Here is a 27,222-nt window from a genome sequence, read left to right on the forward strand (position 1 = left end):
TAAAAATTTGCCCCTGTTTGTATTTGTCTGATTTTTGGCCAGGGGAGATTAAAAGACAAAATAGCTGGTCTTCTATTCCAACAGTGATGTTCCAATCATATTTACTTTTTTATTGCCTAAAGAGTTTACAGGAAGAGTTGTATCTTCTTAAATCTCAAATGGCCATTATAGACTCTGAAATTTGACTCTTTTTAGACCATGTGGCTTTTATTTTGTTGTGGCTTTTATTTTTAGTTTTGAATGTGTGTGTGTGTGTGTGTGTCTGTGTGTATGTATGTGTGTGATGTATATATGTATGTATGTATAATGTGGAAAAATTATTGTATTATGTTTTCCAGGCTTAATCTGAGTTCCCTTTCTTTCTCTCTCTCTTTCTGTTTTTATTTCCTTTTCCCCTGTTCTTTTTTGTTAAGAATTTACTCTCTCTTTTCCTAGTAGAAATTTCTACTGACCCATTTCCTGATGCGTGGGAAACTGAGAAACTCTAGAAGGAGTTGATGTTTTACTATTGTAATGACATTGTGCTTGACCATATGCTAAACTTTTGCAAACATGAGAGCAGGCATCACATACAGACTTATCTTAGGAAACAACAAACTGAGGGTTACATATGACGTTTCTACTTTGACTTTTGATGTTTTAGGTGGAGTTTCCCTCTGGGAGAAGAGACCAGTGTTGCCGAGATATAGGAACAAGCTGGTGACATATCATCCATCAGAAATTAGTATATGTTGTTACCTTCATGGTTGGGAACGTGGCTTGTCAATCAAATCAAAACCTACTAATAAAGCTCATATTCTAGCTTAGAAAAATGTCAAAATAAAGTATTGTAATGCCAAGTAAAACTCACAAATTTGAATTAATCTTGAACTGAGGTATTGGGTGACAACTGTGCTGCATAAACAAAAATAAAAAACAAAATAAAATCATTTACATTTGACAGTAAATCAAGATAAGGATGCCATAGTATACAATCCAGTTATGAAGTGAATATCCTTGCCCCTTGGTTGTGAATCTGAAGAGTAATCAGCTAGTCCTGCCAACGGACGTTTAAGGAGCTCTTTCCTTCCCCAGCATGCCCTGATTTCTGGCCTTGTTAGCTGTAATTGGCAGGTTATGGTCCAGCATGTAAACAAGAACCTTCTTCACTTCCCAGGGCAGTGCTGCCCTTGGAGATCCCCTGCTCCCTCCACCTCTCCGGCTCACTCACTCCTACTAACCCATTTACTCTTAATGACTAAGTGTCCTTTGTGCTGCTAGTACTCTCTCTTGCTCTCCTTTCTGGTGACCTGCAATCTCTCTGTGCTCCTTCACTTTCTCACCTGTAGCAAAGTTGGTTTCACTTCAGATTGTCTTCCGGTTTGCTCACACCCCAGAAATCCAAGGGGCACTGGTCCTCAGCCGTTCGTTCATCTTACTTTCTCTATGTCCCTTTAAAATGGAGGTGGTACTGCACTGAAGTTTGAATCTCACGATTCACGATTTAGATCTCAGATCTCACAATTTGCATCTAACTTTTTCTGGTTTTGTAAATTAAACATGAGTTTGTCTTTTAACATTAAGAGTTTTATTGCAATATGTTCCCTCTTTTTTTTTTTTTTAATAAAAGTCAGCTGGTAAAGTATCAACACAGCTTGATCACAGGGATACATGTTTCCTGTAACTGGAACCTGATGCAATTATTGCTATTGAACATGATCACACATACCTGTCTTAGTTAGGGTTTTACTGCTGTAAACAGACACCATGACCAAGGCAACTTTTCTAAGGACATTTAATTGGAGCTGGCTTACAGGTTCAGAGGTTCAGTCCAGTATCATCAAGGTGGGAACATAGCAGTGTCCAGGCAGGCATGCTGCAGGAGGAGCTGAGAGTTCTACATCTTCATCTGAAGTCAGCTAGTGAAAGACTGATTCCAGGCAGCTAGGATGAGGGTCTTAAACCACACCCACAGTGACACACCTACTCCAACAAGGCCACACCTCCTATATAGTGTTGCTCCCTGGGCCGAGAATATACAAACCATCACAATACCCAGTGGTAGCTCTTCTTAAAATAAAGGTTAGGTCCCAAAGATACAGTAGTATTACATGCCTAAATTAAATTTTCTTTTCTTGGATTTTTATGAAATTATCGCAGAATTCTGTATCTTATAAGATGCCTTATACAAACTCCTGTTTCTTTTAGCTTATTTTCCTGTGTAGCTTGCCTGATATTTTTGATGTTTATTCCATCTTCAAAGAGGCTTCATCCAAGATGGCTCAGCGGTTAAGGGTACTGACTGCTCTTCCAAAGGTCCTGAGTTCAAATCCCAGCAACCACATGGTGGCTCACAACCATCAGTAATGAGATCCAATGCCCTCTTCTGGGGTGTCTGACGACAGCTACAATGTACTTACATGTGATAAATAAATCTTTGAAAAAAAATCCTTCATTTGCAAAGCACCATGGAACAAACATGCAGGTTCCATGAAGTGGAACACGCCTTCTCTGAAATTTTTACCAATTTCAGGACACTTTCTACAGGGTATTACATATAACGCTACAATCAGCATTCATTTCTGAGATTCCACTGTAGGTGTAGTCTCCTGGCAAGAAGACTAAAAGTGGATAAATCCACTACATGTTCTCCATATTCTAAAACATGTTTTGAAGAAATAAATGATTCTATATTTAGGTCATACAAGAGGCATATATGAATTAAAAATTCTTCTATTTCTATCTTCCTTGTATAGTGACTCAGTTTTTGCAATGCTTGTTTAATGACAGAATTGTAACAGCAGCTAATATAAATCATCACAATTGCATAAATGATGGATGTGAGAATGTGTGCTTAACCACAATGCATGAGCTATCTATCAGTATTGACCAATTCTCAAGTGGGATATAGGAAATTATGATTGTGGTAATAGAGAGGAAGATCAATTATTTATTTTATGTTGGGGAGTTACAGGTCAGATGTGAAATAGACTCATTATTTTTCTCTTACTCCCAATGGCTCTCTCCAATAAGTGTCTATTGATCCATTCTCCCCAGAAGCAGTCCCTGCTAATGGATTAGGCATCTTTATGCTTGGAATTCAAACTTTCCTTTGTAAGTACTATATTTAGTCATTTGTGTATTACTCATTTTCTGAAAATTGAGATTGGTACAATCATAGTATAGTAACAGTAAAGGCATATAGTCTGAAACCTTTAATAGAATTGTGTACTTTATATATTTAAATACAAACTGAGTTGTCTTCAGTAGATACGAGCAGAAAATAAAAAATTATGAAAACTAAGTTATAAAATGTCAGATCAGACAACTGCTACTCAACTCCACAGAATTGTTACCTAAAGAATAAAATTGTCTAAGTGGTTTTGTTTGTTTGTTTTTGGTGGGGTGTGTTTGTGTGTGTGTGTGTGTGTGTGTGTGTGAGAGAGAGAGAGAGAGAGAGAGAGAGAGAGAGAGAGAGAGAGAGAGAGAGAGAGAATATATAAATATTCTGTTGTGGAGATCAGAGGATCACTTGCAGACATCCATTCTGTTTTCTACCATGTGAATCCAAAGGATTCAACTCCATTTTAGGTCTCGTGCTGAGTAAATTTACGAGCAAAGTCTTTTCAGTGGCCTGAGTCTGGCTTATAAATTCCGTAGCATATTTTTGAGAGAGAGAGAGAGAGAGAGAGAGAGAGAGAGAGAGAGAGAGAGAGAGAGACAGAGAGAGACAGAGAGAGACAGAGAGAGACAGAGAGAGACAGAGAGACAGAACTACATGGATACAGTGGTGTATATCTGTGTGTGTGTGTGTTTGAGAATTTTACACAGCTATATACATATGCACACATGAACACACACATAGTTTCTGTGTATCTTTAACATCTTAAAAGCCTGTGTGCTAAGAAATAGTAATGGAACAACAAAACCCTTAGGCTGAAACAAGAGGCTACAGACAATTAGAAGGTGAGCCTTGGGCAATTAACGTGGTTCTTACAAATGGAGTTGTTTCTGAAAAGCACAAGTGAAAAAGATATATTTCACAAGACATCCGAATTGAGTTTTACAAATTGAAGATTACTTAATTGATAGTCTGTAAGCAGTGGTCCATTGTAAAAGGTTAATGCTTGCTTACAAATCATTACACTGTATGCAAAAGAATAGTATTACCAATTACCCAAACCTGCCAAAGCTGAAGAATTGAAAATAATGATGATAGACTTCCTGAGCTGGGAGAACTTTCACTCATTTATGACTGTGCATTCTAGCTAAAGTCAAGATCTTCTGTGATTGGACACTTAATATTTGGTTCTATGTATGGAAACCAAGCAAAGGCCAATATATAAAAACAAAAGTCTTTTTTAAGTTGGTTACTTATGTGAGAGAAAATAAACTTATGGAGGAAAAAATGAAAATGATATTTTCTGCATGTGAACATGAATTTCCCTGCAACAAACAGCATTTTTACACACCCCAGCCCAAAACTACTTCCCTTTAACTCATATGAGAAACTGTTTTATTCTTCTCCCTGCTACTAGTTGATAACTCTGTGAAACAAAAATTCATTAAGGTAAGCAGGATTTGCCTAGACATCAATACACTGGAAGGACTCCCAGCAGTCCACTTGTACGGTCAATAAAGACTCGTAATTATTTGCTCCTTGATGCATTTTAGACTGGGTCCTTTGCTTGGCTGTCCTGTAGAGACCAGGCTCTCAAAACTTAGGAGTCTTAACTTCCTAAACCTCAAATAGAGAATGACATGCTTTAGAGACCTCAGCAGCTAGGCAAAGGTTCTTGAACCTCAGGGTTTTAAGCAAGGGCTACATCTTTTTATGTAATGCTGTTCCTTGAGTTACTCGGAATCCCTTCTAAGTCCAAGGATACCCAAGTCCTGGTGATGGGTCATACCATTTCCTGATGTGGAAGGTACAAATTTAATTGGCTAATGGACCACCAAAGGCACTGCCCAGTGTGAAGGAGCAGGAAGTCAGACTTCAGAGCCTCTGGGATCTTGGGGGACAAGGCACACAGATAGGAAGGACTCTGGCTTCCAGGCTCTTCTCTGCTGAGGAAGAGTGTATGTAGATGTTAGGTGTGATAAACCTGAGCAGTCAGCTCTCTTGGAAGTGCTAACAGCTAGGAATGAGGGGTGTTTGCCTAGAATACTCAGAAAGCGCGCCAGCTGCACAATACACTAGGAGTAAGGCAAATGGTAGGCGGGAGGAGGGGTGAAAATCAGAGTCCAATACACTTCAGTTAGATTTTCAAGAGGAGCCTGCCTTTCCTGCTTTTTATCCTTCGTTTCTCCTTCCCTAGGATTATGGCTGTGTTTGTGGGTGTGCCTGAGGACCCTGCCTTTTGTCAGAATTCTGGTTCTCAGCAGTGAAGTTTAAATGGCATTGGACTTGCCTTAACTTCGTGAGGAGTTTCCAAATGACAAGGCGTGGGTCACAAAGTATCCATAATGTTCGTAAGGATACCTCTGACTTCACTTGCTTACCACAAGCTTCAAGCTGGGATCCCCATTACCCATCCGCTCTGCCGGCGAGATCAGCTCACTGGCTCCTGTGAATAATCTGTATTTTCCAGACGGAGTTGTGCACTGAATAATGAATGTTCCCCTTCCACTTCCCTGTTGGATTTCACTGTGCCTCGGTTGATTTTATTCTCTCGTGCGTTTACGTATGTTTAGCGAGCACGCTTTGAATGATTGGCTGCTTTCTCAAGCCATCCCTAGCCCTAGCCGTTGCATTCCTCTAGTGGGATGAGTCTCTCAACGTTCTTATACGATGCACTCTTTACATCCGTGTAATCAGCTGGGGTCGAAGCTGGCGGATCTGGAGCCTTGACATTTAGGCGTCCGAGGAGACAGTATGGTTCTGTGTGTGCCTGTGGTTTGGGAGTATGTGCGCAAGAACGTGTCCGCGTGCGACTGGGAGCTTCCTCCCCCGGCTTAGTGCAGACCGAGCTCACAACGACTCTCCTAGCAGCCGCCAGCAACGCAAGGCAACAGCAGCCTCCGCCCCCTCAGCACGGTGATTGGCTGGCCTTGCTTATCATTTCCCTGCTACGGCGAGGAAAGGGCCAGTGACGCCCCCGAGCCCAGCTGCAGAAGCAACCGCCACCTCCAATGCACAAGGTGTCACATTTGAAAAGAAACCTGAGCCCCAGGGAGGCGGCGCAGAGCGACCCCGGCCCGGCTAGGGCAAACTGCGCGGCAGGGCGCTGGGCAGCGCTGGAGAACCCGGAGAGCTCTACCGCTGAACATCCTAGCGACCTGATTCTGGGATCTCGGCTCCACGCTCTCTTCGCAATTTTCAGATTTCTCCCCCTTGATTATTTCCCCAAAACGGAGCCTTTATACCAGGAGAAGGTGCTTGAGCTGGGACAACCAAGACTTTCCCGGGCACCCAAGATGCGCTCCATTAGAAAACGGTGGACTATCTGCACTATAAGTCTACTCCTGATCTTTTATAAGACAAAAGAAATAGCCAGAACTGAGGAGCACCAAGAGACGCAACTCATCGGGTAAATGCATGCTCAACGATATGACACCAAATCAAGCCGTGTGAAGCGTGGGCTTAGAGCCAGGAGAGTGGCGTTTGGAGTGTTGCATGTGTTGGTTTGGGCGTGCTTGTGCAGAGTGTCATGAATTAAATAACAAAGGCTCTTTGGAGGTGTGTGTGCGCTTTTCCCATGCTGGTTCCAGGATGAGTTTAACTTGCCCTGTGCAGTGGTGGTGATGGTGGTGGTGGTGGTGGTAGTTGGTAGTAGTGATAGTGGTGGTGGTGGTGGTGGTGGTGGCCACAGATGTATGGGCACAGGGTGCTGCTCACCAAAGAAGTCACTGCAGAAGTGTCAACAAAGAACGTGTGCCCTTGTTATTTTAACGCTTGAAGAGAATTCAGAGATGTCTTTACTCCTCAAGCCTTCTCTTTCTTTTCTTCTGTGTCCTGCTAGTCTATGAAGACACTGTAAAAAGCGGCGTTCTCCAAAGTTTATGCTCACAGAAGTGAAATGAGTCTTCTTTACCCTTTGTTTGTTTGTTTTAGTTGGGGGAGGGGACATCTGTAAGATCTATTTTCTTTCTTTCTTTCATTCTTTTCTTTCAAGTTAGACATTTCAGTGTCAATAAGGAAAATTTCTTATTCACTCCTCCATGGATAAAACTCCTGGGTTTCATGCTTACAGTTTTAGAAGGGAACTGGGAACTGTGCCTTTGCAGATGATATCTGCTCTTTCTTGAGTTCGTCAAGATGTGTTCAAAATCTCCGCCCCATTAAGTTCTGTAAATATCTCACTTCCTTCCTCTCTCCCCTGGCTTCTCTGCCTTTGAAGTCTATCCAGAGCAGAGCGCCTTGTAACTTCGTGTCTCTGACAAGGCTTGGAAGAGCTTTTTCTGAGGATATGGTCCTGCGTGTTAACTCTGTTAAAAGTCCTGTTTCGGAAATCCTTCCAAGTCCGGAGGTTTCCGCAGTCGGGAAACTGCACCGGCTGAGATTTCCTTCTGTTTTTAAATGGTCTCTGACATTTTTCAAACGAAGGAAGATGCTTTGCCTTTCTTTGTGTGTTTGTGTGTGTGTGTGTGTGTGTGTGTGTGTGTGTGTGTGTGTGTGTGCGTGTGCGCGCGCGCGCGGTTATGTGTGGGGGCGGGGCACAGAGCTTCTCAAACACACACTATGAAACTTTACGCAGCTCTTTTCTTGATACCCCTTCCCCTCTCTGAGTAATCAGCCACAATTAAGTGAGTAAGAAGCAGGTGTGTCCCCCGGAAGGACTTGCTATTCTGCATAAAGCTAGCCTAACAGTACTAGGCTCAAAGGGGACTGTAGGAAAAAGGAAAGCTAATAAGGAGTGGGCCGAATGGTCCTTATGCTTCAACAAACCTATTCAAGGTCTGTATCAGAAAATAAATAAATAACTAGAAGCATTATGTGAAGTCGTTTACATAGAAGTGGATGGTTTGAAAATCCATGTCAAGGGTAGAAAAGAAAAATTGGGAAAGGTGTGGATATCCCTAGCAGACCTGTTTTTGCCAGCCAGACAAAGGGGTCTTGAAGGTGGTGAACCCGCGCGTGGGAATTTCTGGGAGAGGTGGAGGCTGGGGCTTGCGAATCGAGGCTCTTTGTTCCCTTCTGAACTGATTGGGTTCTGAGGAGCCGGCGCCTAGACAAAGCGGCCAAGCTTCTACAGGACTCCGGTGGTTTGGGACCCTAGCTAGCAGGAGTGGGCGTGGCGATAAGCACTATGTCCTAATGCTGCAAAGGAATCATTTCCTTGCTCAGATAAATTGCCTCCAGGAAGGAGGCCAATACCCCTGGGTGCCCCAAAGGAAAATAACAGATCCAGGACACTCCGCGTATCACAATGACATTTCTTCTGTGGCCTTTTCCTGGAAATCTATGGAGGGTGGACACAGCCTTGGCATCAGAGGAGCTGCCTCCCCTCAGCTACAGAGTGGCTGAGTAGCTAGCTCTTCTGAGCTATGCCTCCGCACCCTTTGCAAGCTGAGCTGACGTTCTTTCTTCCCAGTTCCTATGAGAAGGCATGAGGCGGCTTGAGTTATCAAAACAGGAAGAGAGGTGTGCCCATGCCCGTGTCTACCCTTTCTTCTAAGAGAACTAGTAGTGAGAGCAGGAGAATGAGAATGTGTGCGTGTGTGTGTGTGTGTGTGTGTGTGTGTGTGAGAGAGAGAGAGAGAGAGAGAGAGAGAGAGAGAGAGAGAGAGAGAGCATCATTTCAGAAAGAAGTCACTCTGCCTTCTTTGTGACATCCAAACAAACAAACAAACAAAAATTCACGTTCAAAGCTCCTCCTCTTTAATTAAAGCCCGCAACTGCAGCTTTTTTGAACAAGGCAGGGACCGGGTTGTGGAGACCGACCGTTCTCACACACGCGCTGGAGAAATCCTTACTGCTCTGGGCCTCCAGACTCAGACACAGGGTGGGGCCAGTGTTGTCAGGAGCAGTGCGGGTAGCTGGGATCTCTGGACTTTCATCCCCCTTTCCCCCCCACCCCGAATGAAAAGTTCGAGGGGCTGGGGGAAGGCTTATGACCTGAGCTGATTTTCTTTCAACTCTCCCACGGTGCCCTAGTGGAACACTTGACTCATCAGCTAGCACATCACCTCCTCTCCCCTTAAGGAGGGGCCAGTTTTGAAATGACTTAAAGAGTAAAGAAGCCCTGGAGGCCAGATCAAAGCTTCATTTAAAAGTGAGACCATAGAGGCGGGTTACAGTCTTTGGGGGGCGCTGCATGCCATTCAGGCTGGCTGTAGCTCCAATCAAGTCCTTTCATCTTACATTCTTCTGAGTTCAGAGTCCATCCCCGCCACCGTGACTATTTCTCACTAGGTAGGGGGTTCTCTAGCCAACCATTTCTCCTTTAGCAGAGCTTCCCATGCCCAGCCAAGGATGCAACACTCACTCTTCAACATCAAGCACTCATTGTATGCAGAAAGGGAAACAGTAGGTGAGAAAGGTTGCTGTCCTCTACAGAGGAACATCAGTGGTACAGTGGTACTGTATGTTCACCAAGAGTACAGGATTACTCCCAACAGTTTGAATGATAATCACTGACCACCTGAAGCTGCCATTTCCTTCTGGATAAACTTTATTGATAGATGAATTTTGTTAACGAATTTATCTCCGACCCTGGTAGTATTAATTGGGTCATTCTTGAGTTACTTTTTTCCCACACGCTTTACGTTTGTCCTACTTTTTCACATTTGGTATGCTCGCCAGAATAGACCGGAAACAGGTTTTAAGATTCCCGCATACACTGCATGAGCAAACCTGTCTAGTGTGGGGAGAATTTGAAAGTGCGGCAAAGTTAAATGATGGATAGGTGCCACTTTTGATCAGAGTCCCAAATTTGCTTGGCAGAACTGAGACTCCAGTATACTTATCCTTGTCCTTTTCCCCCTCAAGGGTGCTTACATTATATTACTAAACAATCAACAGTTTTGAATTCTGCCATGTATAAGGTTGATAGTAAAGCTAAATACCAGGGCTTTGATTATAGCTTCATAGAACAACTTTTAAATTGTTTCAAAGTAAAAGATGGCTTTGTAAACCAGTATCCCATGGTTTGCCCTTTAATTCCCAAATTAATTTTATAATTACACTACACTATATCTCATCTTTATTTGTTTGATACTTTCAGAATAAAATATAGAATTACCCTCTGTTTCAGTTCAGACTTAGTTTGATTCAAGTCTTTTGTTGATGTGTTTTTTTTTAAGTTTAAATTAATGAAGAAGCTTAATCTAGTCCCATTCATTCCAAAGCTAAGTAATCCGTATCTGAAAATACTAAGATACTGAGACCTAATATCCAAAAGGGTATTTAATTACTTTTGTTATGTGTCTCAGAACTGACAAAATAAATCATTGCAAAGGGAGAAACTCATATCAAAGAGAAAACAATAACAAAAAATTTGTAGATATTAACGGTGTTAAGTGCAGATATTCCTAAGCATGGGGTCTTATGTATGACCATCTTTGTTGAATGTTCACAACACCACATCAGCAGGGACACTATAAAAACCACATTCTTTAGTTCTGAGTGATTTCTTTGATGTCTTCTGTTTCTTCCCTTTTAAAACTGCATGTTGAATGTTCTGTAGATATTTCTATGCAAAAAAATGTTTTCAGTGCAGCTGTTCAGAGGTCACGTCCAAAGTTGGATGAGAAGCAGTGGGTGGCAATATTCTTCATGCCTTGAATTCATGGGCAGGGAATCTTTCTTCAGACGGAGTACAACCAAGAACATGTGCAAAAATATCCTTTGGAGCTGTTTAATTTTGCAGGACCAACAACAACAACAAAAGTGTGCTTTGTAGGGTCAGATGATTCCTTTAAGTGTAAAAGAGAAGTTTGACTACTGATGCCCATTTCCATCCAAGGTTCTTTCCAATGAAAAAAGCCTGACCTGCAGCCAATCACCAATTTAATACAAGCTGCTCAAACAGAGACGTGTACAGTGTGCTCAGAACATGCATTTGTTCTGTTAAGGTTCCACAAGACTAAGTATATCATCATAAAAACCATTGTACAAGTAGAAATTATACCCGTAATTAGGTGTCAAAATACTATATAAATTTTAAAAATTCAATCGCATGAATAATTTTACTTCCATAAAAATATACTAGGTCTCAAAATTATTATTCTAACCTTTGCAACCTATAGGAGAAAGAAATGATATTGGCAGTCATTAATGGAGTGATGATTGGAAAGATCTTTGCCTCTTCCCATAAAAAAATGATGATAATTTATGCCGGCTTAAAGGTGTACACTAAAGTGTGAAGGTTAACTTCTGTGCACATCCACAATATTACTCATATGCAATTATTATCATTAGAAGTATAATATGAAAATTGACAGCGCTATCACTGCATAGTAAAATATAGTCTGTTTCCTAACACCCTAGATGACCTCTGTAAAATGACTATTATTACCCTTGAACAGACATGCAAATGTGTAATTTTCATCAGTAGAACTGTGTAAAATATTAATTTTTATAGAGCTTCAAATTTCACAAGGAGTGGTTTCATATGATTTCATAAGTAGCACAGGGAGTTGCTTCAAATTAAAATTACATATTAAGAAAATAATGCAGAGCAAGTACCAAACAATAATCCTCCAGTTTTAGAATCATCTAACAGCTGTTAAAAGGCAGTGTCTATATTAGTAGAGAGAATATTCTAGGTGATACACACACATTCATACTTGACGGGTTTGAACAATCATATTACTCTTTAGCAATGCTATTGAAAGGAAATAATTAAAGCCAATACAAATACTAAAAAGACTAAAACTCTTCCTCTGCCATAGTTGATTGCCTTCTGTAATTATCTGAATCAGTTTTTTTTAACCCAAAATCACAAAGGCCAGCATCTATTCGATCATGAACTGCTAATATCTACAGGTCCTCATAGTATAAATGACATGAAAGATGTGCCTCTCCATCATACTTGCACCAAACTCCTAATATTACCAGGTCATATGGTATGCTAGCCAATGGTATGCTAGAGATGACTGACTGTAAGAAACTGTTGCTTTCAACACAAACCAAAGGCCATGGACATATGAACTGAAAGAATTTTCTTCTCTGTTTCCTGTGAGGTCCGGTCTTTACAACGTTAGAAATCAATTCTTTTTAAACTGGCACTTCGACAATGCTTGAAAAGTTACTTCGTTACACAGAAAGCCCCGTAACCATCACAGTCATTGCAAATTAAATGAAATGTTATTGCTCTTTGTCAAGGTTAAGACCACAATGACCTTAGTGAGGTAGTGCCCAAGAGCACAACACAAATGCACTATGAAATCAATCACATGTGCAGATCTGCTATGCACATGATTTTCTTAGTAGTCCTCAGCAAAGTCTATTTCCAGTTCTTTTCTATGTCTTCTTTGAAAAAGAATTAATCTTGGCAGCAAAGGCTACATAGGCTTATAGTGGAAGTAACTGACCAAACATCCTGCCTCTTATTGTCTAAGTAGCAGTGGGGGTAGTTGGTATTGTAACTTTAATGAGAGTTTTATTTTCTTAAATATCTTGAGGTCTGTCTTATATGAAAGATAATATTTTTCACAAAAATAGGGGTAGAGGTATACTGTGATGTCAGTCATGTGACTTCTAAAGCAACTTCCATTCTACTTCTCTTTCTACTAACTTATGAAAACAATATCTCATGCCTACATCTTAATGTAAATATAATCGTGTATGATGTCACTTAAGCAAAACGCTTCTGATTTTCACACAGTTGGCCTATCTGTCTTTTCAGAGATGGTGAATTGTGTTTGAGCAGATCACTTGTCAACAGCTCTGATAAAATCATTCGGAAGGCTGGCTCCACCATATTCCAACACTCCGTACAAGGCTGGAAAATCAATTCTTCTTTAGTCCTAGAGATAAGGTGAGTTTTCTTTAATAAGCCAAAAGTCATCACATCATGTCCTTAAAGAAGATGGATTTGGCAAACTTACACTGAACACTTGATTTATGGCTTAAGTGTAAACGTTTAATGAAAAAGTGGATCAGCTATATTTAATGTTCCTCACGGAAGAATATGAAACCATAAAAACAAAGTCATTGAATAGTCACTGTTTTTCCCCAGGATGATGGAATTTTTAATATGCCATCCCATTATCAATAGAGCAAAATATTGAGCTAGGAACTAACCTTTAATATAATTTTATTCCATTGCATGGAATGAACATTCATTTTAGGAATCATTGCCTTACTTTTTCGTATTGAGACTTCAATTTGATCTGACATTTAACTACATAGAACAGAGGATCCCCTACTCCTATTGTGTTGTAAATGTAGAGTGATTTGATTTATTAAATGGTTATGCCAGCATAAGCTCATGTGAAAGGAGAACACCAAGTCAGAAAATAAGTTTGCTACAGTTCTGACTTGGTCTTTGCCAGAAAAATAGTTTAGTGAAATTGAATTATTGAAACAAACCCAATGACTCCTCACATCATTGCATCACTCTCTTCTATCTCAGTCCTAAAATTAATGGGAAAGTGAGCTATGCATCCCCAAATAAGAAGGAGAAAAGAATCTTATTTTTCTTTCATCCCATCATTGTTTTGGTTGGTATACTTAAGTTAGAGCATTTTGGTAATTCATAACTTGAGAAGTTCGGGAAAACATGCATATAAAAGCATTGCTTTTTTTAGTGTTTACAAAATACTAACGCTTGTTGGTGAGATATTAACATAGAAATTTGGTTAACAGTATATGATTGATTAAAAGGTGAGGGTCTCATTACTGCTCAGCTTGACACATTTTTGCCTCACTTGATTCCTGTATCACCTCTCTTTATCTCTGGCTCCCATATCCAGTTCTTCATTTAAATGTAAAAGAAGTTAGCCATGAATTAATTATTAGGAATGAGGTGATAGACGGGCATAACATTAAATCTCAGAGGTTGATAAAAGAAAAAAGGTGGTTGATTGTAAAGAAAAGAAGTTATTGACAATCATGACTTAAAAGAAACAGTGGTCAGGCAAGGGAGTCACAGAAGGTGAGGTTGCATGGATGATGTAAAGAACATACAAAACAAAAGTACAATAGTTCGATTAGCATGTCTAGCCAAGCTTAACATGTGCCATGTAGGTGAAAGTTTAAAAAGTTTATTAATTGAAGAGTCCTCCTTCATAATTAATATATCAGTCCACGCATTCCTAATTTATTTTCAAATTTGAATAATGTATCTATTCATGAGACATTAAATTTACAGTTTGCTTTATAGTAAAGTAGTGGGTTGGGTGGAGGAACATCCTCATAGAAGCAGGGGGAGGGAGGAAGGGTTAGGTGTTTTTTGGGGGCGGGGAACCAGGAAAGGGAATAATGTTTGAGATGTAAATAAAGAATATATTCAATAAAAAAAAACAAAAACAAAAACAAAAAACCCAAACAGACTCTAGTGCTTCCTCTTATGGAACTGTACAAAATGAAGGCAGCAACTGGAGCTCTGAAGGTGAGTTCTTTTAGCTAAGAGCTGTTAATATGAATGAAATGTTGGTACCCGCTATGTTTGTATTGTTCCTCGTCACAGGCTAAGAAGTAAACAATACAATGGTGAACAAACATTGAATAATATATACAAAGTTGTCATTTGCCAGAAAAAAAACAATTCGTAAGTTCATTCTTGTGCAATGTGCAAACAGTTCATAAAAATTACAATTGCCTCTGGCAGCAGTGACTATTGAGTAGTAATCAGTTTGACACTTGTAATAAAAGATTGAGGATATGAAAATATCTTGTTGTTAGACTCAGGTTTTACAAGTTTGTTGTTAGCAAGCATGTCTGTGAGAGGGTGGCTGGATCACATTCCAGTTTTTCAAAACTCTGTTTTGATTGGGGCATGACATATGATTGACTTTTGGTTTTTTTTTTTTTTTTTTTTGGTTTGTTTTAAATGGTTGAATCCTGCTTTAAGGTCTTGTTTACTTTGAATTACCATTATATTAATAATGTTCTGATGATATTTCTAGTAAATTATTTGTTAATTTGCATTAACATGTGTAACAGCTGTGTGGATCCTTTGATTCTATTTTTAATTGTGAATTCTGCTTGTATTCTTTAGTCCTACCACTGTTTGGTCTGCAGGGTTCACAAACACATCAAGTGCAGTTAGTCAGCAACTGCATGGTGGAGAATCATTGCAGGTGGTTGGAATTCATTGTACTTTGAAGTATCCACAACGTTTAAGGAGTCAAAGCACTTTCCAGGCATAGTCACAATCAATACTACTACCTTGTTCTCAAGGCTTCATTGTATTGTGAAGACTTTGTTAATATTATTTTCTTAAGAGATGACACATTTAACTTTCATTACTTGTGACTAAATCTGTGAATGTTGTCAGCTTCTGTCTACCATCTGTCTCAACCTATTTTCTGTGTTTTGGTTCTTTATTTTCTCAGTTTTCATATATTAACAAAACCCTAAAAAAAATGCAATGCCAAATTAGGGTGTAGAAACATATGATCTCAGCTTCCCTCCTGCAGTCTAGCCAATAATTAGTGAAATATTTTGATTCTTAGTGTAATATTTCTTAAACATATAAGATGGGCTAATTAAACATGAGTGCAGGTTTGTGTGTTTCATGTAAAAATGTAGCATGCTGCTACATTTATAGATTTCTTTGATAGAAAAATGGCACGTGCAATCTTATATCATCTTCTACTTACTCTGCTCAGAAACTGACAATAATGTTGCTTGTAACTGAAGAAGCTTATTTACCAGGAGCAAATATTCCCATTCAGTGCTTTATTTTAAAGTGCCCATCTTTTAATAGAGCAAGTTGTGAAAGATCATATCTTAGTACTAAATATAGAGCATGTCTGTATGAAGCACAGGATATGCTTTCACTTTGAAAATGAAAATAAACTTTGATCATCCAATTTTTACCAAATTCACAGCTACGTATGAAATAGTAAAGTTAAAAAAAAAATAAAGAAGTATTCTTCACATATTTTGGAATAATTTTAGTTTTCATGTGATGGGGTTGTTTAGGATTTTTCTTTTTCAGACTAAAATATCTTTCCCGTAAACTTTTTCTAAGCCCTGAATTACTAAGTAATAGAAAGACTTCATTTAGGAAAAGTCATGTAAGGATTTTTCTTTCATTTCATAGGCTCAATAAAGCACACAGGAATTTCAAAGTTCTTTTCAGTGAGCTGTGTTATTGTCAATCAATATGTTATTTTTAACCATCAAATTTAGACACACTGATTCTCTCCTCTATTTATTCTAATAAATTGAAACTACTTACATTATGATATGTATGTTTGTATATATAACCTAGTTTGACTTTCAACTTTTAATGTGTTCCTGCTGTATGATGTGCTCATTACTTCTGGTAAGACAAAATGCACTTTCAGTGAAATTTCAGTTGCTACAACACAATTGTTGGTACAAAATATAAAGAGAAGGAAGAGTGGCATATGGTGGTGAGTTAGCTATATTTAGTGTTTCACAAATAAAAACAATGAGTAGTAAATTAAACCTCTAGGCCCTGCAGCTGCTGTTGCAACCGTGGTGCGGTTGGTATCAAAAGGGAAGTTCTGGTTGAAGATTCAGTTGAGCAGTTTCTGTATAGAATCTTTCCTGGCAGTTTAACAGTCCACAAGCCTTTGGGTTGAAACCAACGTTGCCTTTTTAAAAAAAATACATTTTTTGTGACTAATATTTTCAGTCTCATTGAAAACGAAACATTTTCTTTTTTTTTTTTTCCCCATTACCATTCACTTAAAATCAGTTGCTGTGAAGTTGATGTTGGCTTAACTAAGAAGGCATGAAGGTCTAAATTGGAGAGAGCAAATAACAGCTGACAATCTAAGAAATCTGTTCTTTCTTTCTTTCTTTATTTATTTATTTTAATATCAGATACAATCCATGACTTTAAATATGTTAGTGGCTTGGCTGCCTATGCAGAAATCTTGCAAGGTTACAGCTTGAACACTAAATATACTTTTGTCGAATGTTGAATCTGTAAGCTCAGATGTTAAGCTGGGTTTCCCTTTCTTGCTCAAGCAATTTTGCTGACTCTGCTGTTAAACAAAATTAAATTCATATTGTGTTCTAAAGTAAACCATTCATGTCTTTCTGATGAAACTTAAAAAGTTTTTCAATTTACTCTAAGAAGAGTGTTTCCTGATTCCTGTGGCCTTCAGATAATTAAATTTAGGTAACATTGTTCTTGCTCCATACTTTGTGGTTTTAAGTGAAGACTATGTTTAGGAAATTCACAGAATTTCTTATGTTCCAATGCGTATATAAGCTAATAAAATGATCTTAGCTTTCTAAAGTGTGAAGACTCTAACCATTCCTCACTGGTTCCAAAAGTGCTTGTGCTTCTAGGCCACAATATTGTTCGTTCATAATAATTATCATCAGCACTTTGTGCACTTTCATCAACAATCCTATCTTCAATAACTTTTCCTGCATAAATTTCAGCCCTAAAAATGGGATTTAAATGTTTTTTAAACATAAGGAGAAAAACATTCAAAAATCATTTAAAATATTTCAAAGGCTCTTTCTTTCAAAACTTCAGGTTAAAATCACACATTCTACATTAAAAATGTTTTAGATTTTGTCTAAAAGCTTCTTTAAGTGTAATTTTAATTAGTCTATAACATTCGGTTTTCTGTTGCTTTAAAAGGTACTTTCTTTTTTTCTTGACTGATGCTTTGTAAAAATAGATTACTGCCAAACCTATCATTTTAAATTAGGATTCATAACATTGGCATATGTGCTTAATAACTGTTTATCTCGACTGCTATTTTCTCCCGAAAGTTAGCAAGCCTTACGCATTTTAACATTTTGTTTAACTTTCGAAGCTGAGTTCAGACTTTTCCCCTAAGGGCGTATAAAGCATTGGCGTTCTGCTTACTTGTGCATCACTTTTGAAATGATTTGGCTTCTAAGTTTCCATCACCTAGAAACGACATTTCTGTAGGAAAGTCCCTCTTGTCAGTTCCCATGCCAGCCAGTGTAACGTTTTTGATGCCGTGAAAGGGAGTTTCGCTTTTGGATTTCTAAGCTACAGAACCTTCTTTAATACCTACAGCTCTGATCTATTCATCTCAAGCTGCCAAACACGCTACTGCTTTTGAGCAGAATCTTTAAATGCATCTATGACAGCCTATTTCAGTTTTGTTCAAAGGGAAACGGTAACATCACCCTCTTCGATGATTTAACCACATCCGTGCAGTCCTTATCTTTAAGACAACCTTGTCACCTTCACAGCAAACAAGAAGTTGTGTTAAAATATAGGTGGCAAGCTCTTCTCATTTGATCCCAGGTAATTAAACGGAAGTTAATTAATGGAAGACTAGGGTCCCATTTTTATAGTAGATGTTACAGTTTGTGGAGAATAACTAGGTCCTTGTTCTTAGCAACAAAACTTGTCAGTGTCATAGAGCATACAGCATGTTATCACAAAAGGGAAATATGCCTCTTTTATCTTACGTATGTATTACTATCAGGCACCGACTTGTATCCCTGTGAAGCTGGCAGCTCAACCTTAGAGCACAGTGCTAAATAGCATTTGTCTTTCTAGCCTCTGCTACATATTTCAGATTACTTCCTAGTGCTTTATGATTGGGTAGCTTTGGAATTAAATAATCTTGAACTCCTGTAAGCCACATCCTAAGATTTTGTCAATATCATTTCCTCCAAAGCTACTTGATCCTGGTGCACTTCCCTAATGTTAATTGCAAGTATGAATGAATCCTTCCAAAGATTTCTCATGAACACAGGCTTCTTTTTAGTATTTTAAAACTGTACTAAGTGAGCTCTCCATCCTATAATTCAATCACAGGTACCCCTTTTGGATCACTTAAATCTCTCATTGGACATGGAAAGATAATGTATCACTTTTTTTTGGAGAGTTATAATTTATATTCACATTTCTTACCAAGCAGGGTTCAGGGAAAGATGACAGCTACAAATTGCATACCTTACAGTTTGGATCACAGAGCCTGTCTCGGCCAAGATTCCTTTCCTCACTGCCTGCCACCTGGCTACTTCATGTTTGATTCTCCGATTTTAGCGCCTTAGAAAAACAGTTAAATACTTTTAAATCAGTTTTCCATGACCAGTCAATGTATTATGCACAATATGAAGCTGCCAACGTTTAAAAGACAAACTACATAATCAGGTACATTTTCCCCTTAGGCCACATTTCCCCTGCCCTCCATCCAGTTATGACTATTTTCTCATAGTCTGTCATCTACTTAGAATATGCACACATCTCTATTTGCTCAGCATCTTACAGCTTCTGATTAATCTGTATAATATATATAGGAAGGGTTAAATTTTAATAAAAGATGAATGTGAAATGCAGTGATGAGATGAGTTAGTATTTTGTTTCATACAGTCACACACAAGAGCATTTACATCCAATTTAAAAAGATCAGCCCAACAACACAAATGACTAGACTTGTTTAAAATCACGGGAAGGTTCTAACTAATTATCCAGGGCCCACAGACAAACACAAACAACCCAAACAACAACAAAAGTCAATGTCTAAGGACAAGGAAAGTAAGAAAGAACAAGAAGAGTAACTAAATATCTCTCAGATGCAGTATTGGTGCTCTCTCTAACCAGGATTTCTTAGACTGAATTCATCTTACATCTTGGACTTGTAAACATGAATGAAAACTTACAGACATATTTAATATGCCATTTGGATAAATGTATCTTTGGAAAGATGCTCAATAATTTAACATTTCTGTCAATGTTCTGATTCAAAATAACTTCAAGTTAATACCATTCATCTCATTGTACAATATTCAACAAAAACATTGACTAGAAAATTGAGAACACCAGGCAACAATCTTCTTGGTACAAATGGTGTCCCTATGAACAATATTTTACCTAGTGAAATATTTTTTAAGTATATTTTCACAAATGAAGTGATTTCCTCACTTGAGCAATAGATGTATACACTATATCTATTTACAAAACTATTCTGAACTCTCCACACAGGATTTAACAAAAGTTTATTTCCTATAACATTATTTGATGTATTTACCACTTGATAATTTAAGAGCAATAATTGCCTGTTTATATAGGCATGTACTGAGATAGAAATGAAGACATCCGTTCTTAGATACTCATTCCTTAATCTAAAGTTTTGCTTGCATTCCAAATACAGGAAGAACATTCTCCGTTTCTTAGATGCGGAACGCGATGTATCTGTGGTCAAGAGCAGTTTTAAGCCGGGTGATGTCATACACTATGTGCTGGACAGACGCCGGACACTCAACATTTCTCACGATCTGCATAGCCTCCTGCCTGAAGTTTCACCTATGAAAAACCGCAGGTTTAAGACCTGTGCTGTTGTTGGAAATTCCGGCATTCTACTGGACAGCGGATGTGGAAAGGAGATTGATAGCCACAACTTTGTAATAAGGTGAGCATCCTTCTGCTGTTTGAGCCCGCTAGTACTTTCACCATCGTTTTACCTAGAATACCGTGAGACATGCTCAAACTTCACGTTAACATGAAGAATGATTGAGAACGCTACCGTTTTTATGTGTGATGTCCGTTACAGTGGTGTATACAAACAACCCTTTATTTTTGGATTAGAAATGTAATCATTGTATCATTGAAAGAAAAGTCGAATACCTTGTCACACTTCACAAAAGATTTTAAAGATATGGGCAAGAATAAGTTAATTATATTAGTACGTATAGAGACAATCAATAACTTCTTATACCTTGTTATCTTTAATGTTTGGTTTCAGACTTCAGCTATGCAAATTTTACATATCAAAGCAGACCTGGCCTCCAGGTTCTCCCAGCATCCCTCAGTACCTACCTGGCATACCCCCGCCCCCAACCCTGAACTTTCCATCCCAGGGGCTGGGCTGCCGTTCTCATAGAGGCTGTTCCCTATAGAATCTGGACATTCTCTCTCGCCCTCCAACTCCCTCTTCCTCTCCCCCATCTCTCTCTCTCCTTCTCCCCCTCCCCCTCCCTTTTCCACCCTCTCCTCTATCCCTCCCCCTCTTTCCTTTTCCACTCTCTCCTCTCTCCCTCCCCCTCCATCTCCCTCCCCCTCTCCCTCTCTCCCTCCTCCTCTCCCTCCCCTTTCCTCTTCCTCTCTCCCTCCCCATTTCCCTCTCTCCCTCCCCCTCTCCTTTTCTCCCTCCCTCTTTCCCTCTCTCTCCTTCTCCCTGCCCCCCCTCCCTCTTCTCCCTTCTTCTTCTTTTCCCCTTCCCCTCTCCCTCTCCCTTTCTCCCTCTCCCCTCCCTCTTCTCCTCCCTCTCCCCTCCCCTCTACTCCCCCTCCCCCTCTCCCTCTTCCCCCCTTCCCCCTCTCCCTCTCCATCTTCCCCCCTCCCCCTCCCCCTCTCCCTCTCCCTCTCCTCCTCTCTTCCCCTCTCCCTTCTACCATCTCCTCTGTCTGCCTCCCCCATCTCTGCATCTGTGCTCAGACCTCTTTCCCTCTTTCTCTCTCCCTCCCCTAACCCCTTTTGTGAAGGCAACTTCCCTGGCCTTGGTCCATGAAGCCAGTGAACTCACCAGGCCCATTGCAGCTTCCCAATAAACCTGCTTTTAATATAATCCAATCAGGCTTTAATTGCTTATTTCACTAATGGCTGAGAAATATCCCATCATTTAGTTTTATATGTTGACTGAAGATTATTATGTAGTGCTGTCACAGACATAAATAAATTTTACTATTTATTATTAATTACTTTGCAGCTTCAAAGAAGCTAAGTTTGTGAGTTTGTATCTACTGTCCTGAATCAAATTGACTTTATTACTCATTATTTGTTCTATTGAAATTGGTTAACCTTTTATTAACTTAAAGAAGTAAGTAACAACAGATCATATCTAAAGACATTAAGCAATTTTTAATGTCCATTCCTAGTACCTGTAGAGTTTTTCTTGTGTCTTAGATCCATAGGAAAAAATAATGAATGAGTGAAACAGTTGAGTGAATGTACGAAGAATATATACAGTGACCACAGTGAGATTTTAACACTGATGTTATGGTGAAATACTATTGTGAAGAATGTGTAAGGACACAACATGGCCAACAGATCTCCACTAGTGAACCACAACTGGTAGCTTCTTCTGTCCCTTACAGGGCACTTCCCCATGCACTCATCCTCCAAGACCAATTAGGACTTAGTCCTTAACTTATCTCTCTAGTTGCATGCTTATTCCCTTATTCTGACAACACCTTAATTACACATCATCTGAAACACTATCACTGTTCAAATCTGCCTCTGTAAGTTTGCCTTTGACTTTAAAACAAATTTAAATGTGCACACATGCATATATACATACATCTTTTTTTATTAAATTCCCATTTTATTCGATTTATTCATTCATTTTGAAGTTTCTTCTGTTGTTGCTGTTTTAGTTTTAGTTTTGTTGTTTTTAAAGACATGATTTGTCTGTGTAGCACTGACTGTCCTGGACTCATTTTGTAAACCTGGTTGGCCTTCAACTCAGAAATCTGCCTGAGTTTGCCTCCTAAGTACTGGGATTAAAGGCATGTGCTTCCACACTCAGATTTAATATTTTGTAATTAGAATACAATTGCATCAACTCCATCTTCCCTTTCCTCCCTTGAAGCCCTGCAATGTTGTCTCCTGCCACCTCTCTCCATGCCTCCCCACTCCCTCACACATCTATGGCCTCTTGTTACTACTGTTACACATACATGCATAACCTTGTGAGCCTGTTCTTGTTGCTTGTATATGTATATTTTCACGGCTGACCACTTTGGAATTGTATAATCAATTAGGGGGACTCATCCTAATAAGTTGCCTGTAGTCTTTTTCTAATGGGGATACCCAGTGAGATTTCTACTTCCCATGTTACCATGTTGATTAATACTGTGAATATTCAGGTCTTACGGAGTTAGCCACATTGTTGGGGCGTCACAGGTGTAGCATCCCTGTGATTTCTAGGAGACAAAATTATGACTGTTTCTTTGCTCCCCTGACCCTTATATTCTTTCTGTTCCCTTTTCCTTGAGTTTATGAAGCCTTAGATGCAAAAGTTGTTGGTCTCTATTATATCAGAGATCTGTGTCTGTGACACAGAAAACTCCAACTGGTAGTTTTGGTAACGCTCTTCTTTGATGAGGCTTAAGAGCTACACTTTTCTGTGGGTTTAAAGTTATGCTTTAGAGTACAGTAAGGAATCCTGCTGCTCTAGCAAGGCAGTGTTAGTAGATGCTAGTGGGATTCATTACTTCACTTGCTCCAGGTAGTTTTCTAGTTTCTAGTATAAGGCTTGATTTTCCTACTGTTGGTAGGCCAGAAGCCCAATTAGTCAATTGTTGACTACCATTGACATTTGTGTATCACTACTGTACCTTGTAGGATCTATTGCCATACTGGTTATTATTGTGGTTCATATGGGTAACACTAGTCATTGCATGCCTCTTTTGTCAGCTTGCATAGTAAATTCTGGTATTATAAAATCTAGACCCCAAGAAAGAAGGAGGCTTTCATGATATATACAGCCAAACCTTCTGAATCTTGTGTTCTATATATGGGATGTCCATAGCAATATGGTTCTACAAGCTCAGAGAGACAACCAAAGACAAGAGAAATAGCCCATGTGTACATATATATTGCAATATGTATTATATATATTTTATATTGACTACAATATACTTATATATGAATACATACCCACAAACACACAGCCTAAAATTAAAGGAAATTATTCCATTTGGGATGATAATACCCTCTATAAAAGCCATTAACTAACAAAAAACCCCATGTCAAGGAAATCTATGCCTTTATTAGTTGCATTCACAACTAGAAGATAAGGGAGAAGTTTTATATTCATAAACTGTGTCTTTCTAGGGTAAACGATTGCAGAACTGGTCATTTCTTGTCTTTTTTTTAACTTGCTTTTTCACAAAAATACAAAGAACTCTGTGAACTGACTCTTCCTTCTCATGAAAACATTTTCAAACAGTATTATAGATTCTCAGTTGAAATTTGTAAAATGAGAGTTATGAAACAATTTTTATGAAGTTGAATTTACATAAATTTAGTGTTCTTTAGCCTAGAGCTAGTCTGCAGGAAAAAGGCTAATGTGTATGTGAATATTTGAAGTCTTTTCATAGCTGATTTATTTTTCTAAGTTGTGCTCATCTCTGTAACATTATTCCCTTAAGGTCATAGAATTTTTAAAGATGATAATAAAACCGGGCCAAATCTATTGGGAGGCACAAGTCAACTATATATTAGGTTGAGGCTGAACAAAGACTTTATACAGCCTTTCAACATACAAATAATTGACTGCTTTTTGGGTATTTGAGTTGGTCAAGGCCCTTAGTTCTAGACGTTTAGAAGTGCTTCTGTTCTTTGTCAAGTTATGCTTACTTAGTGTTTAGTAGGAATTTAATAATAACAAATTATACAAGCTTTTATTTGCATTATTTAGAAAATAAGACATGTTTATAAAGAAAATGAAAGAAACATCTTAATGACCTTTCTCTCCCATTTTGCACACTTTTATTAATTAAAAAATTAAAGTCAGTACACTCCAATTCTGGGTATACTATGAAAATATTGTTCAGATTTTTTCTGATTTTTCAAGAGAAAAAAATTACCTGACTTTTCAAGAAACAATTTTAAAATGCACATTTTAGAAAGCATTCTACACTGGAAGAAGGGGGCCATTAATTTAATAGCAGTTCAGTCTATTCCTTTGATCTTTACTTTATTAGGGATTTGTAGGGAAGCCATTTGTTATACTCTACAGAATATTCAAAGGGACATATTTGGAACCTGATCTCACTACTCAGAAAAGGAAATTAGAGATTTATTAAATGAAACAATGAAGAAGATATTCACAATTGTTTACCATGAAATACCAGTTGATTTTTGCCAATGATCATTTATCAGTTAAAAATCTTTTATTCTGAATAAGAAAAAAGAAAAGAAAAGAAAGGAAGAATAATAATGAGAAGAAAAAATCATTATCACTTGTGAATAAAGACTGTAACCAAGGGGTATGCCATGCTGTGTCCTGCACATTAAGAATGAGAATAATTCATTCAAACTAGTGCAGTGCTATTGTGTCTGCTCCTGTATCTGAAGAAGCAGCCTCTTCTACTAGCCACACTAGTTATGGCTTGATTTTGTTTGAAATACCTAGGAAAATGAAAATAAGGAATTATGTCAAAAGTAAAATGAACAAATGTAACTGTATCTTCCCATAGAATGTGAAAGTAAATTGAATTCATCCCAAAGATACTGATGTGTAGTTGATAAGTGAAAGATGTGGGTATGAGAATTTTAAATACACACTATGGCACACAGGCCAGAAATTGAGATAGTGACTATCTTAATAGAAATGAATAACTTCTCTACATTTTTGAAAAGAATCAGCATATATATATATATATATATATATGTATATACACACATATATATATGTATATATATATATGTATATATATATATACATATATATATACATTTTGCATTACTATCTTTCTTTTGTTTTTAATGGACACATTAGGGTTACTCTTAGCTGTCCTGATTCTGGTAATACTCTTAGGAAAACTAAGTCCTAATTTCTTTCTTGAACAAGCAAATTATTTGATAATGTCTTATACGCCTTTCTGAGATCCTACTGCCGAGTTGTTGTCCTCTCTCTATAATATTATCATTTGGGAGCACTCAACAAATACCCCTGGACCTTTGTTATTGTATCATTGCACAATAGTGGATTTCTTTCCCTTAAATGTCCAAAAAATTATTTGTTTAGAATTTATTGAAATTTTCATTCTTCCTTAAAAGACTTCCCTGTCTATATTGAGCTTTTGGATAGAACTTTTAGAGTGTTTCAGACAAATGGCGCACTTGATGATGCATTATATACCTGCAGAGCTGTACAAATAGTTGATGCTTTTTTTGAATAGCCGCACCCGTGTTTTGACTTTCTTTTCTTGTTTCCAAGGGTCACTCACTAGTGGATAATAGGTTTGTTGGGAGAGAGGTGAATTGTATCTACTTTGCTTGCATAGGTCACTAGTCAATTTCGTGAATTCATAATTTTGAATTTGCCTAAGTATCATGTTTAATTTGACCTCTGACTATCTTACACCAGTCAGAATGGCTAAGATTAAAAATTCAGGAGACAGCAGGTGTTGGAGAGGGTGCGGAGAAAGAGGAACACTCCTCCACTGCTGGTGGGGTTGCAAATTGGTACAACCACTCTGGAAAGCAGTCTGGCGGTTCCTCCGAAAACTGGGCACCTCACTTCCAGAAGATCCTGCTATACCACTCCTGGGCATATACCCAGAGGATTCCCCACCATGTAATAAGGATACATGCTCTACTATGTTCATAGCAGCCCTATTTATAATTGCCAGATGCTGGAAAGAACCCAGGTATCCCTCAACAGAAGAGTGGATACAAAAAATGTGGTATATCTACACAATGGAGTACTATTCAGCCATTAGAAACAATGAATTCATGAAATTCTTAGGCAAATGGATGGAGCTAGAGAACATCATACTAAGTGAGGTAACCCAGACTCAAAAGGTGAATCATGGTATGCACTCACTAATAAGTGGTTATTAACCTAGAAAACTGGAATACCCAAAACATAATCCACACATCAAATGAGATACAAGAAGAAAGCAGGAGTGGTCCCTGGTTCTGGAAAGACTCAGTGAAACAGTATTTGGCAAAACCAGAACGGGGAATTGGGAAGGGGTGGGAGGGAGGACAGGGGAAGAGAAGGGGGCTTACGGGACTTTCGGGGAGTGGGGGGGGGCTAGAAAAGGGGAAATCATTTGAAATGTAAATAAATTATATCAAATAAAAAAAAATACTCAAAAAAAAAAAAAAAAAAAAAAAAAAAAAAAAAAGAAAGATGACATGAAATTTGAGGGGCACATTAGAGTAAATATAAAAGTAAATAGCAGCAAGTTAAGATTTTGCTTCACTGTATGGAAACATGAGATTTTATTTAGTGGTTAAAAATTTCAGAGCATTAAAAAAAAAAAAAAAAAAATGCTAACACATTTTAAGATAAATTTTTATTTGGCACCAACTATATTTTTATTGTTTTTACTCCTATATTAAAAAATAAATTAACATTTTTCTTAGCTATGCATTATAGTGTACAGCATAGAACACAAAGAATAATCTTCTACGTCAAGTAGTTTCTGTAAAAAAAAGGGAAGAGTAAATGGTATTAGTCTCTTTATTGTGAGCT

The 27,222-nt window shown here is 38.3% G+C and overlaps 1 protein-coding gene across 1 annotated transcript in view; it reads left to right on the forward strand.

Annotated features, from left to right (window-relative positions):
* The first annotated feature begins 6,054 nt into the window (after positions 1–6,054).
* Positions 6,055–27,222, forward strand: part of St8sia4 (ST8 alpha-N-acetyl-neuraminide alpha-2,8-sialyltransferase 4) — an 88,807-nt gene continuing 67,639 nt past the window's right edge. Inside the window, exons 1-3 of the mRNA XM_052192231.1 lie at positions 6,055–6,509; positions 12,771–12,902; positions 20,164–20,421. Coding sequence (XP_052048191.1) covers positions 6,112–6,509; positions 12,771–12,902; positions 20,164–20,421 — 788 coding nt within the window. The 5' untranslated portion in view covers positions 6,055–6,111. The remainder of the gene's footprint in view (positions 6,510–12,770; positions 12,903–20,163; positions 20,422–27,222) is intronic.

The sequence above is a fragment of the Apodemus sylvaticus genome, chromosome 9 (genome assembly GCF_947179515.1).
Source record: "Apodemus sylvaticus chromosome 9, mApoSyl1.1, whole genome shotgun sequence".
NCBI lineage: Eukaryota > Metazoa > Chordata > Mammalia > Rodentia > Muridae > Apodemus > Apodemus sylvaticus.